This window comes from Staurois parvus, unplaced genomic scaffold, assembly GCF_062004578.1.
Source record: "Staurois parvus isolate SC_StPar_1 unplaced genomic scaffold, SC_StPar_1.0 ptg000716l, whole genome shotgun sequence".
Classification (NCBI taxonomy): domain Eukaryota; kingdom Metazoa; phylum Chordata; class Amphibia; order Anura; family Ranidae; genus Staurois; species Staurois parvus.
In genome coordinates, this window is record NW_028318512.1 from 68325 (window position 1) to 82500 (window position 14176).

The following is a 14176-nucleotide window of genomic DNA, read 5'->3' on the forward strand; positions in this document are numbered from 1 at the left end:
ATTTGTTGCAAGCAAGGTATGCAGAATACCATCTCTGAATGCACAACATGTCAAACCTTGAAGCAGACAGCTACAGCAGCAGAAGACAACACCAGGTGCCACTCCTGTCAGCTAAGAACAGAAAACGGAGGCTACAATTTGCACAGACTCACCAAAAAAAATTTGCCTGCTCTGAAGATTGGAAAAACGTTGCCTGGTCTGATGAGTCTTGATTTCAGCTGAGACATTCAGATAGAAGGGCTAAAATTTGGCATAAACAACATGAAAGCATGGATCCATCCTGCCTTGTATCAACGGTTCAGGCTGGTGGTGTAATGGTGTGGGGGAGATTTTCTCGGCACTAGCAAGGTGTACCTAGTAGAGTTGCCGGTGAGTCTATTTGCAGAATTGTTAAGTCAAATGATACAGGTCATACTGTGCAGTTCTTTTAAAATGATGGATTATAATGAATGATACAGTACATGTAGCAATAAGGTATCGTTTAAATATTTGAATGTGTTTTGCATCACTAGCACCTTGAAAATAAGATGTAATAAGGCTTTTCCTGGATCCTCAACTGGAGATCAGGTGCCCAAGTGACTTCCCATCAGTCCTCATTTCTAACTAATTTAAATCTTTCTGCAAGGTACATATTGAGTTACAGATGTGCAGCTCAGTGTACAATTTTTGCATCTATTGGAATGAAAAAACTCAGAAGATGACTAGGTGAAGATGGCGCAAGCAAGGTTGCTTGCAGACATTGCATCCCTGGAGGAGAGGTGTGTATGGTTCCAATTTTGTCTTCCCCTTAGGCTGGCCATACATTTTACAATTTTCCTGAGATTTTTGAATCTTTGTTTAAATTTACCAAAAACCATATAATAGGAGTTCAAACCTAACAAAACTTTCAATTGTATCGAATTAGGCACGCCCTTGCACTACATAGTTGAAGGTAAGTCTGAAGGAAATCGGGCAGAATTTGGACAGAAAATTGTATAGTGTATGGCCAGCCTAAGACTCCAAAGCACTTCATGAAAATTGAACAATTTCACTGAAATTCATAGGAATTTGAGGAAATTGAAAACTTAGTTTGTTTTATCCTTAAACAACAGTTGTCTCCATACTATGGCTTGCTACAAGATTTTTTCTGGCGCCAACTGATGTGTACAGTCTCAGTGGACTCAGATGGGAGCTCTGATGTAAGGGGGTACACTGATGGGGACCCTGATGTAAGGGGGGACTCTTATGAGGACACTGATGTAAGGGGGACTCTGATGATTTTTTTTTTCGACCTTTATAAAAGACTCAAATTTATTTGCAATTTTTTTGCTTTTTTTTACTGAAGTGCTTTCAGTTATTTTCTGTTGTTCTAAATCCTACCATATTGAATGCAAAAAAGCTCCAAGTACAAAGTAATCATTCATTTGTAAAACTTAATATTTTTAAAACATTTAATGTGGCCCTCATACTAAAAATTTGGAGACACCAGTTATAGAAGAATGTAAAATGACCAATATCCAATGTCAATGTGTACCACAGCTTTTATTTGTTTAGTTTAAGCTATCTGCTGATCATTCAATAAGTTTTTTTCACCTAAATCATTTTTACTGTCTAGCTTTCAAAACTATTATGTCCCCTAAAAGCAATTAGTATAAATAAGTAAGACTAATTTTAAACATTAACCATTGATTATATTAGATAAGAGATACTTTCATTAGAACACCAAAGTATAAAGGAATTTCCATTTGCATCAGGCAAGTGATCATTGTCTGTGTTTTAATCATCATATCAAATATTTCTGTAAACTCTATCACAACGTCAACCACAAGTGCTCAATCGATGGGTCGGTACCACAATCAGGGTCCCACAATCTGTTGTTTTGGGTGCCAGATTTGCAATACCCTTAACTAACACATGTGGGGTCTTGGAAAAAATGGCAACATTAACTAAATATATTGCAGACATTGATGAGCCATTATTTGCCATCTTCCAAAAGATTGACTACCACCAAAAGATTGACCACTGTGGTTTTTGTAGAAGCCTCTGCACTCTGCACTGGATTGTGTTTCCTACATCAAAACTACCAAAACAATTCAACGTTACTAAACCAAAATGTATGATGCAATTCTAACACGGGTTACATGGACTCTGTTGCCACTGGGAAAAGAAAGAATATTTGTTGAAGCACAAAGTTTGTTTTATACATAAAGTCTTCCCTGACAATTGTTGATAGGGTACTCTAGTTTTATCAACAAAAGTTCTTCAACCAGATGACAAATAGGGTGTCTCACTATGGTAATTATAATCAGGACAAACTTTTTGCACAAGTTTATAGTCAATGCTGAAGAAAGCAATATATATGCAAATAACTTTAAAGGGTTTGGAACACAACCAGGATACATGGCTCTGGGTTTGTTCTTGGTAACAGATTTTAGAAGGATCAAAGTTGCACAAAGCAGTCTTCTTGGCTCTGTCTGTTTTCTCATACTCAATCCGGCAGTTGAAGGATTTGGTGTCTTTGTTCTCTAGGGTAGACTGAGCAGAAGGTTCAAACTCCACCACTTTGGAGGGTGGAACGAGACTCACAGAAACATTCCCAAGCCCTGTGGAGTTATGGCGAAAGTAAACACTGAAGGTGCCATTTCCATGGTCTACGATTTTGCCCGTGATGAGTAGGTTCAACTTGACAGTTTTAATGTTGGAATGAAAATCCCCCCAGCCGAACATTTTTTTAAACTTTCCGGTTTTAACAATAGGCCGCCGTTTAGTTCGTACTAGAGACTCTTGGGTGTCGGTGATGTTGGCGAGCCAGTTCCAGAAGTGCTCTGTGGTGTCAAAATAGGAGAGCTGACCTTGCCTTTGTAGAGCTGACTGCTTGACAAACAGACGTAAAGGGCTGTGGACCCTGCTGTGGACCACATTGTTCGCCAGATTCTCGGAAGTGTCCTTCTCTGACCACTTTAGTGCATCTGTTGCTTGCAGTATTTCTTTGTCACAAAGAATCTAATAATAGAATAACAAAAAAAAAAAACATTAAAATGAAATTCCAGCTTGAATCACCATGTTGTAGCATGTATGTAGGAAGACAAGTGAAGCTATAGGGTTATATGTATGTTCATGCAAACATTGGCTGAGTTTTTATTTCCACATTGAATCACATTCCAAGTTGGCGATAGGTTCACAGGCCAGAGAAGGCAACTGACTTAATTTTTCCTATGCACCACAGGGTAGGCATAGGTATAGCACAAACCAGGGGCGGACTGACCATTCGGGCACTCAGGCACTGCCCGACGGCCCAGGGTCAGTAGGGGGCCCCATGAGATGCCCCTGGTACCTTTTCATAGGCTTTTTTGGGTGTGGTTTGAGTGTGGGCGAGGACACACGGGCCCCATGAGTTGTCAGTCCTCCCCTGGCACAAACTTTTTTTTTTTTTTTTATTTGGTATAGTGAAATGAAGGCTTAAATACCCTGTCAGCTTATCTTTTGTTGCCATGTTCTGTTGGGGAAGACTTCCTGTACTGGAAATTCAACAAGAAATAGGAGGAACTCTGTATAAAATAGAATTTGTCCCCACTGATGAATTACCCTCACCTCTTGTTCTGGTAAAAGCTCTAAAAATGCTTAACTTTTCCATCGCTTCCTCTCTTCATGTTAATAGTCACCAGGACAGATCACAAGGATAAATCTATAAAACTATAAATCTGTGTGGTGCATGCTTCCACTCTATCATAAATTAATTGTAAAATGTGCTTGAGGTGATTGTAGCCGTATTAGTGCATTTGCAACAGAAACAATTGAGTACTGTCCGTGATACTTTTTATATTTGCACTAACATACAATTTTGAGGACAAGCTTTCGGGGAGTGTCCCCTTCTTCAAGGTCCAAGCAGTACTATACCTGCTTGGACCTTGAAGTACTTGGTATAGTACTGCTTGGACCTTGAAGAAGGGGACACTCCCCGAAAGCTTGTAAAATGTGAAAATTTGATACTACAATTTTCACATTTTATAATTAATTTTTGATGGAGTGGAAGCATGCACCACACTGATTTACAATTTTGCTGTATGCGGGGACATATATACTGTAATGTTGGCAGCTTTTCCTGAAGTATAGGTTGGTGCACCTTTTTATTATTTCTAATTTTAAGATGTGAATCTGTGAAGTGGGACTCAAACATTGAAAACATGACAAGGGTTCTAACCCTTCACCAATCTATTCAATGCTACAAAAAGAAGTGTTGGCTATTCATACACGTTTATGTATGTGTCATTGTGCTGAGGGTCAGGTGTGTTTTACTTTTTTGTATTAATGTGAATTGGGGTGCCATTAAAAAGTAATAGCAAGGCACCGCAAGGTGTATCAAGTCCTATGGTACCATACAACATGTGAACACCATGGCAAAAATAATTTCAGGGGAAATCTACAATAACCCAGAATGCCTCCTAATAAAACACACAGTACTAATTGCTACTGTATCAATTGGCACAAAGCATCAATACAGTTGTGACCAAAATTATTCAACCCCCAATGCTGTAAAGGGGTTTAGGGACTATAGTGTACATTTGGAATTGTATTCAGAATCAAATCCTACAAGGACGTTGTAACTACCCAAATGCAACTAAAATTACATCAATTGTTTATGTAATACAGTAGTAAATGGTTCTTATGTGGTTTCTTCATTGCCACAATTATTCAACCCCTTAAAGACTACCACTCTGAAGAACAGAGGTTCATACAGGTGCTTTCCATCAGGTATTGAAAACACCTGTGGATGTCACCGAGCAGCAATCAAGCATAATAAGCACCAATTAGGCAGCTTTAAAATGACTGTGATACTCAGCTCCTTCTAGACATTTACTGGTGTGGTTACAAACATGGTGAAGGCAAGAGAATGGTCCAGGAAGACAAGAGAAGAGGTGATTTCTCTTCACAGGAAGGGCAATGGCTATAAGAAGATTGCAAAGATGTTAAACATACCAAGAGACACCTTAGGAAGCATCATTCGCAAATTCAAGGCAAAGGGCACTGTTGAAACGCTACCTGGTCGTGGCAGAAAGAAGATGCTGACTTCGACTGCTGTGCGCTACCTGAAGCGTAGAGTGGAGAGAAGTCCCCGTGTGACTGCTGAGGAACTGAGAAAAGATTTGTCAGATGTGGGTACAGAAGTTTCAGCCCAGACAATAAGACGCACACTGCGTAATGAAGGCCTCCGTGCCAGAACTCCCAGGCGTACCCCCTTGCTGTCTCCAAAGAATAAGAAGAGTCGACTGCAGTATGCCAAAAGCCATGTGGACAAACCACAAAAGTTGTGGGATAGTGTTCTGTGGACTGATGAAACAAAATTAGAACTGTTTGGGCCCATGGATCAACGCTATGTTTGGAGGAGGAAGAACAAGGCCTATGATGAAAAGAACACCTTGCCTACTGTGAAGCATGGTGGAGGGTCAATCATGCTTTGGGGCTGTTTTGCTTCTGCAGGTACAGGGAAGCTTCAGCGTGTGCAAGGTACCATGAATTCTCTTCAGTACCAGGAGATATTGGATGGAAACGTGATGCAGTCCGTCACACACCTGAGGCTTGGGAGACGTTGGACCTTTCAACAGGACAATGATCCCAAGCATACCTCCAAGTCCACTAGAGCATGGTTGCAGAGGAAAGGCTGGAACATTTTGGAGTGGCCATCGCAGTCACCAGACTTAAATCCGATTGAGAACCTCTGGTGGGACTTAAAGAAAGCAGTTGCAGTGCGCAAGCCTAAGAATGTGACTGAACTGGAGGCCTTTGCCCATGAAGAATGGGCGAAGATACCCGTAGATCGCTGCAAGACACTTGTGTCAAGCTATGCTTCACGTTTAAAAGCTGTTATAACTGTAAAAGGATGCTGTACTAAGTACTAAGATTGAATGTCACTTGGGGGTTGAATAAAACTGATAATGCTGTGAGCACAGAAAAGACATTTGTGGTTATTTCATTATAACTGTTATGTTATATTTGTCTGACCTACAAGTGCCTCTTTAATGTAAATGTAAGCAAGATGACTGAATGATCAAAAGCAATGTCAAACTGGCCAAAACACTCAATTTCAGTGGGGGTTGAATAATTTTGGTCACAACTGTATCACACCAAAATCATATCAAAATATATAATAATGTATTTCATACAAAAATGGTTAATACAATTGCAAACACAGAGTACTAATTAATTCAGCATCAATTGATACTGTGTGTTTGTGTGATTTATTAACTATTTGTATATTAAATTATTGTACATTTATTATTAATTGTTTTTGTATGATATTGAGGCTTTGTGAATGCCAAAGATACATTTTTATGTTTTATTATACTTTAGAGACATTCTGGGTTACTGTAGATTTTCACCTGGAATTTGTTTGGCATGACCTTTAGAGTGCATTCACCTGTGTGCGCATGTTGTATTGTCTGTAGCGATTGACTTAGCTTGCAGGTTAGGCACTATGCTATTAAATTTTGAATGGTACCCCAATGCATATAAATACGCACACACACCTGACCCTTGGTGCACTATAACATAAATATACTATTTTCGTATGAAATAAATTATAGAATTTTTATATATTTTGATATGGATTTGTGGGATATTGATGCGTTGTGAATGCTAACGTCCTATCAGGGGCGGACTGACCATTTGGAAACTCAGGCACTGCCCGAGGGCCCGGGGTCAGTAGGGGGCCCCATGAGATGCCCCTGGTACCTTTTTCATAGGCTTTTTTGAGTTTGGGCAAGGACACAGGGGCCCTATGATCCCCTATTGCCTGGGGGCCCCATGAGTTGTCAGTCCGCCCCTGCGTCCTATGTTTTACAATACTTTAGAGGTACATTTTTGGGATGCTGGCACTCACAATTTACCAATAATAAAAGGATTTCACTCATCTATTTAAAGGTTTTTAGTGACTTGGAATGTGTAATCACTGCAAGGTCTTTGTAAGTGTAACCAACTTCCTAATTTAAGAAGACATACAGAAAAAAGCTTCTGTTCATCATGTTACGATTTCCAATCTAGAATGTTGAAAACCCTTTTTTTCTTTTTTCAGCCCTCCTGATAATTGCTTATCTTTGGCTATGGATTCAAAATGCCACTGTCATGTGCTGCTTATCAGCTTTACAATTCAAAATTGGCTGTTCTTTCTCATAATTACTATGTATGTGAGAAACAGGTTAAAGCTTAAAGTAGAACTTTATTCAGAAAATTAAGTCTTGATTGATGACTTCAGACTAGCTCATTTTGCAGGTATAACTATGTAAAACATTAAATATAAGTGCCTATACGGCTTAAAATCCAGTAATGCACTGTCTCTCCCTGCGCTGCACGTGTTCAATTACTCTGTATTCTCGATACTGTACCTAAAATCAGAGCTACCAGAGGCCGATCAGCTGACCGCTTTAAAGTTTTTTGTTGCTGAAGTGGGAAGAAAGCAACAGGACTGATCGTGCAGAGAACATAGATCAGTTAAAAGAAAAGCAGGAGAGGTGACAGGACAAACTCTGCTACCAGGAAGACACTAAGGAGTGTAAACTTACAAGGATAGTGTCTTATCTTATCCCCCTGATATTCTCTCCTTTCTCAGCAGCACTGTAAAGCTTCTGACAGCCTTCCTCTCTATTTGAGCCAAGACATACAATTAATGCTGGAAATGAACCTAATAATTAATTGAAGAAAGTGACATATAATTGTTTGAGACCAAGGATAGGGGGAGAGATTCTAATAAGAAAGTTACTGCTCTGCGCTTCAACACAGTGGCGGCCTCCAGCAAAAAAAGCAGGAGCAATGTAGGGGGCAATTTACAGCACACACTAATTTTGGCAGCATAAATATTCAGGTGGAATGTATATTTTGTTTTTTTCTGTTAAAGAACATTATTGTTATCAAACTGTGATGGGTATAATTTCGCTTTAACTCCAAGTAGGATGCTAGATTCACAATTGCAGTACATACATTATATGTGAACGGTGCTGAAGGATTTGAAAATCTGTTCAGATAGTCTTATAATTCAGACACCCTTGCCAGTCAGCACAGCCAAGTCCTCAACTGTCACTGCTGTGCCACCACACTTTGTTAGAGAAAACACCCCGTTTGCTGATTGGATTTGGTCTACCCTCTCTTCCTTTTAGCAGCAGAACCTGATTGGCTGCTAGTGCTGGACCGCCTTCTCCCAGGAGTTGCAAAAAGGATTACCTGAGCTTATACCCAGACAACTGAAGGCTCTTCCTTCCTATCCTGCGCTGAGACTGAGGCGAGTTCTCAGTCTCAGTGTGTCTCTCTTTTGCCCCCTGCAGATGGTTGGAGAAAGCTGAATTATTTCTCTAGCAGAAGCCAGCCGCTGATCCTGAAAGGAATGGCATTGCAGTTACTCCTGTCAAAGAGGTGTGACAGAAACATTTGAATCACGAATGCACCCCCAACCAACACAGCGCCTGGCCCCCCCTTGTCCTGGCCCTAACTGTGGGCCCCTCATGGACATGGTGCTTCTGGGCAGTGCGCAGGTGTACCCATTCATTAAGATGGCTCTGGAGGGGGGGGCATTAGTGCAGTACTATTTTCATAGTTTTGAGCTACATATAAAAAACAAATGTTACTTATCAATGTAAACCTGAGCCTGGGACACAGTGCACAATCACCTTGATTAAATTAACTGCACATCGGAAGCAGTCCTTCACTTTGGAGGTCCCCCATCATATCAGACATCCCTCTTACATGTCAGAAGTCCTCCCATCCGAGTCCCTCCTATACGAGAAAGACCCCCATCAAATCAAAGTCCCCCATTACATTTTAGCCTCCCCATCTCTCCCTCTCCGCCCTTGTCCCCTGTCACCACAGAGCTCCCCCTCAAACACAGAGTCTTCCCATCCATCTCTGATCCAGGACAAACTGGGTCTTGTGTTTGAGTCACCCCGTGGGAACCCGAGAGGCACCCAAGGGTGCCAAACACTGTTTTAATGTATGAACAAATTAAGCAACTGGTGCTTTTTACATCATTTCTAAAGGGGCACTGCTACTTGTATAAATCCATCCTGCAGCATCAGAAGAAGAGACTGTGCATACACCCCTCCAGCAGACTGGGAGTCGAATCTTTTATTTTCAAGTGCTGGGCTTTGTGGTTCCTCCATAAGTCGCTTCATCACTGCACCCCAGCACACTGACCATTACCATTCTACTTTTTATATGGAGGAGTTGAAAATAAAAATGTAGTAAACAGTAGTAGTAAAGAACCTATTAGCTTCCTAGCAGGAGGGAGGAAATATAACAAGGAGAAATAGAAGGAGCAAGTTTGTGAAAGTAGAAAAATAAAGTAAGCTGTAGAGCAGGGGTATTGAATTAAAATTCAAGGAGGTCCGGTTACTAAACGTTTCTTCTGGCCGAGGTCTGAATAGGTTGTGCCCATCAGTGTGCCCCCTTACATTTGATGTCGCCATCAGAGAGCAGCTTTACATTATGTATTCCCATCGCATCAGGTGTGCCCATCAGAGTGCTCCTTTACGTCAGTTGTCGCGATCAGAGTGCCCCTTTACATCAGGTATCCCCATCACATTGCCACCTTACATCAGGTATTCCCGTCAGAGTGCCCCCTTACACTCAAAGTACCCCTTTCTATCATATTTCCCCATCCGAGTGCCCCTTTACATCATATTCCCCATCAGAGTGCCCCTTTCCATTGCATGTGCCCATCAGAGTGCCCCTTTCCACAGTATGTGCCCATTTGTGCCCCCTTAACAGAAAATGGGCCCATCAGAGTGCCCCTTAACATAAAATGTGCCAGTCAGAGTGTCTCTTAACATAAAATGTGCCAGTCAGAGTGTCCCTTTCCACAGTTTGTGCCCATGTGTGCCAACTTAACAGAAAATGGGCCAATCAGAGTGCCCCTTAACCCTTTGAGGACCAAGGGACGTATTTGTCCCATGTTTTTAATTGCATGTATCATCTGATTAAGAACTTAAAACTTTTTTTTTTTTTTGGTTTGAGTCAAAATATTAGTTCTTATCAACAAACAACAAATGGATCGAGCTTTTTGCCAATTATTTCATGAAATGGCTTAGTTACAGCAACTGAAGTGTACGAACTTTAAAAACAAAAAAATTGATTCTTTTGGCGTTCCAAAATCTTACGGTCCTCAAAGGGTTAACATAAAATGTGCTAGTCAGAGCGTCCCTTAACAGAAAATGGGCCCATCAGAGTATCCCTTAACATAAAATGGGCCCGTCAGAGTGTCCCTTAACATAAAATGTGCGCGTCAGAGTGTCCCTTAACATAAAATGTGCCCGTCAGAGTGTCCCTTAACATACAATGTGCCCGTCAGAGTGTCCCTTAACATACAATGTGCCAGAGTGTCCCTTAACATAAAATGTGCCCGTCAGAGTGTCCCTTAACATACAATGTGCCCGTCAGAGTGTCCCTTAACATACAATGTGCCAGAGTGTCCCTTAACATAAAATGTGCCCGTCAGAGTGTCCCTTAACATACAATGTGCCCGTGAGAATGTCCCTTAACATACAATCTGCCAGAGTGTCCCTTAACATAAAATGTGCCAGTCAGAGTGTCCCTTAACATAAAATGTGCGCGTCAGAGTGTCCCTTAACATACAATGTGCCCGTGAGAATGTCCCTTAACATACAATGTGCCAGACAGAGTGCCCCTTAACATAAAATGTGCCCGTCAGAGTGTCCCTTAACATACAACACACAAACAAACCTTGTGCATACAGCCTCCCATAGTAATGAAGAGCTGTATGCAGGTTTATGCCACTGTTTTCATAAAGCCTTTTTTCCCCACACTTGTAGCAAGTCCTCTCCTGTGTTGAAACTGATTCCCTCCAAACGTGTGTCCTCACAATGTAACACCATGAAGATGCAGCAGCTATCTTGGGCCTCCTGTGTGAACAACATCAGTCACATTAAATCCCCTCTCCTCCTGATCTACAGCGCCTTGAAAAAGTATTCATACCCCTTGGAATATTCCACATTTTGTCATGTTACCACCAAAAATGTAAATGTATTTTATTGGGATTTTATGTGATAGACCAACACAAAGTGGCACACTTTAGTTTTCACATTTTTTTTTTTACAAATACATACACTGAACACTATTTGAGAAATGAAAGGAGGATGGTTACAGCTGACCCGAGTCTTTCACTAATTTTTTTGGGCAATATAGAATAGGGAGTTTTCCTTTAAGCACCGGTTCTCCTAATACTATGCAGAGCATTATTAGGGACAAAAAATGCTTTGGAAAGAAAAATCGCTGCACTTAATCTGTCCGAGCCGGCGGATCTCAAAGCATTCATCAAGACTTGAGTAATTTGTATCTTGGCCGAGCTTATGAATTTCACAAAAGCATCTACAGCCGCTAGATTCCCCGATATTATTGTCCTGCTGAATGTGCCGTCCTGCAAGATTAATAACATGAATTTGTTTTACATCAATTAAAGGGAGGAATTGACATTCTTTTGTTGGAGAAGGCTGGCAGTTCTAACAATACACGTCACAGCAGTTGAGATGCCAAAATATAAAAAAAAATTAAAATTTTTTGGTCTTTCTTATGAGAAGTTTTGATTATATAGATTTTTTCAGAATGATGGACAAGTGCAACAACAGTGTTGTTCAGCTTGTAGCGATAAGGAAAGTTTTTACTTTTTTTGAGGTTTGTTTGCTGAGCATATCATAATGCATGTTTTTTTTGGGGGGTAGGGAATAGATCATTATTAGAGATGAGCGAATCGAACCAGGCGAAGTGGAATTCGTTTCGAATTTCAGGAAAAATTCGATTCGCGTCGAATCCGAATATTTGCATAATTCGGGTGCGCGAATCGGATTTTTCCCGATCAGCCGGCAAAAGTGTCCCTGCAGAGAGCTCCGCTATTTCTGACAGTTCTCTGACAGTTCCTTCACATGTACAGCGGTTGAAACATTGTATCTATTTGTTTCCATTTAGGATACAGATGTTTTTATTCGGAAATAAATAGATACAATGTTTCAACCGCTGTCAACCGCTGGAACTGTCAGAGAACTGTCAGAAATAGCGGAGCTCTCTGCAGATACACTTTTTGCTGTACTGGAATACTTCTTCTTTTCATTCTTCTTTTCATTCTTCTTTTCATTCTTCTTTTCATTCTTCTTCTCATTCTTCTTTTCATTCTTCTTCTTCTTTTCATTCTTCTTTTCATTTTTCTCATTCTTCTTTTCTTCTTCATGAAAAGAAGAATGAGAAGAAGAATGAAAAGAAGAATGAGAAGAAGAATGAAAAGAAGAATGAGAAGAAGAATGAGAAGAATGAAAAGAAGAATGAGAAGAATGAAAAGAAGAATGAAAAGAAGAAGAAGAATGAAAAGAAGAAGAAGAATGAAAAGAAGAATGAAAAGAAGAAGAAGAATCTTTTCATTCTTCTCATTCTTCTTTTCATTCTTCTTTTCATTCTTCTTCTTCTTCTTTTCATTCTTCTTTTCATTCTTCTTCTTCTTCTTTTCATTCTTCTTCTTCTTTTCATTCTTCTTCTTCTTCTTTTCATTCTTCTCATTCTTCTTTTCATTCTTCTTCTTTTCATTCTTCTTTTCATTCTTCTTCTTTTCATTCTTCTTTTCATTCTTCTTCTTCTTTTCATTCTTCTCATTCTTCTTTTCATTCTTCTTCTTCTTCTTTTCATTCTTCTTTTCATTCTTCTCATTCTTCTTTTCATTCTTCTCATTCTTCTTTTCATTCTTCTTCTTCTTTTCATTCTTCTTCTTTTCATTCTTCTTTTCATTCTTCTTCTTCTTTTCATTCTTCTCATTCTTCTTTTCATTCTTCTTCTTCTTCTTTTCATTCTTCTTTTCATTCTTCTCATTCTTCTTTTCTTCTTCATGAAAAGAAGAATGAGAAGAAGAATGAGAAGAAGAATGAAAAGAAGAATGAGAAGAAGAATGAAAAGAAGAATGAGAAGAATGAAAAGAAGAATGAAAAGAAGAAGAAGAATGAAAAGAAGAATGAGAAGAAGAATGAGAAGAAGAATGAGAAGAAGAATGAGAAGAATGAAAAGAAGAATGAGAAGAATGAAAAGAAGAATGAAAAGAAGAAGAAGAAGAAGAATGAAAAGAAGAAGAAGAATGAAAAGAAGAATGAAAAGAAGAAGAAGAAGAATCTTTTCATTCTTCTCATTCTTCTTTTCATACTTCTTTTCATTCTTCTTCTTCTTTTTATTCTTCTTTTCATTCTTCTTCTTCTTCTTTTCATTCTTCTTCTTCTTTTCATTCTTCTTTTCATTCTCCTTCTTCTTTTCATTCTTCTTCTTCTTCTTTTCATTCTTCTTCTTCTTTTCATTCTTCTTTTCATTCTTCTCATTCTTCTTTTCATTCTTCTTCTCATTCTTCTCATTCTTCTTTTCTTCTTCATGAAAAGAAGAATGAGAAGAAGAATGAAAAGAAGAAGAAGAATGAATGAAAAGAAGAATGAGAAGAAGAATGAGAAGAAGAATGAAAAGAAGAATGAAAAGAAGAAGAAGAAGAATGAAAAGAAGAATGAAAAGAAGAAGAAGAATGAATGAGAAGAAGAAGGAGAAGAAGAATGAAAAGAAGAATGAAAAGAAGAATGAAAAGAAGAAGAAGAATGAAAAGAAGAATGAAAAGAAGAAGAAGAAGAATGAAAAGAAGAAGAAGAATGAAAAGAAGAATGAAAAGAAGAAGAATCTTTTCATTCTTCTCACTCTTCTTTTCATTCTTCTTCTTCTTCTTTTCATTCTTCTTCTTTTCATTCTTCTTTTCATCCTACTTCTTCTTCTTCATCCTCATCCTCATCCTCTTCTTCTTCTTCTGAGGATGAGGATGAAGAAGAAGAAGTAGGATGAAAATAAGAAGAATTCCAAGCCGGCAAAAAGTGTATCTGCAGAGCTCCTCTATTCTGCAGATACACTTAGAGGAGCTCTGCAGATACACTTTTTGCCGGTTTGGAATTCTTATTTTCATCCCACTTCTTCTTCTTCTTCTTCTTCATCCTCATCCTCATCCTCGGAAGAAGAAGAGGATGAGGATGAAGAAGAAGAAGAAGAAGAAGTAGGATGAAAATAAGAAGAATTCCAAGCCGGCAAAAAGTGTATCTGCAGAGCTCCTCTAAGTGTATCTGCAGAATAGAGGAGCTCTGCAGATACACTTTTTGCCGGCTTGGAATTCTTCTTATTTTCATCCTACTTCTTCTTCTTC

At 39.3% G+C, this 14176-nt stretch overlaps 1 protein-coding gene across 1 annotated transcript in view; it reads right to left on the minus strand.

Moving 5' to 3' along the window:
* Positions 1-1497: 1497 nt before the first annotated feature.
* The window catches only part of NXPH2 (neurexophilin 2), a 206065-nt gene continuing 193386 nt past the window's right edge, over positions 1498-14176 (minus strand). Inside the window, exon 3 of the mRNA XM_089653622.1 lies at positions 1498-2982. Coding sequence (XP_089509748.1) covers positions 2242-2982 — 741 coding nt within the window. The 3' untranslated portion in view covers positions 1498-2241. The remainder of the gene's footprint in view (positions 2983-14176) is intronic.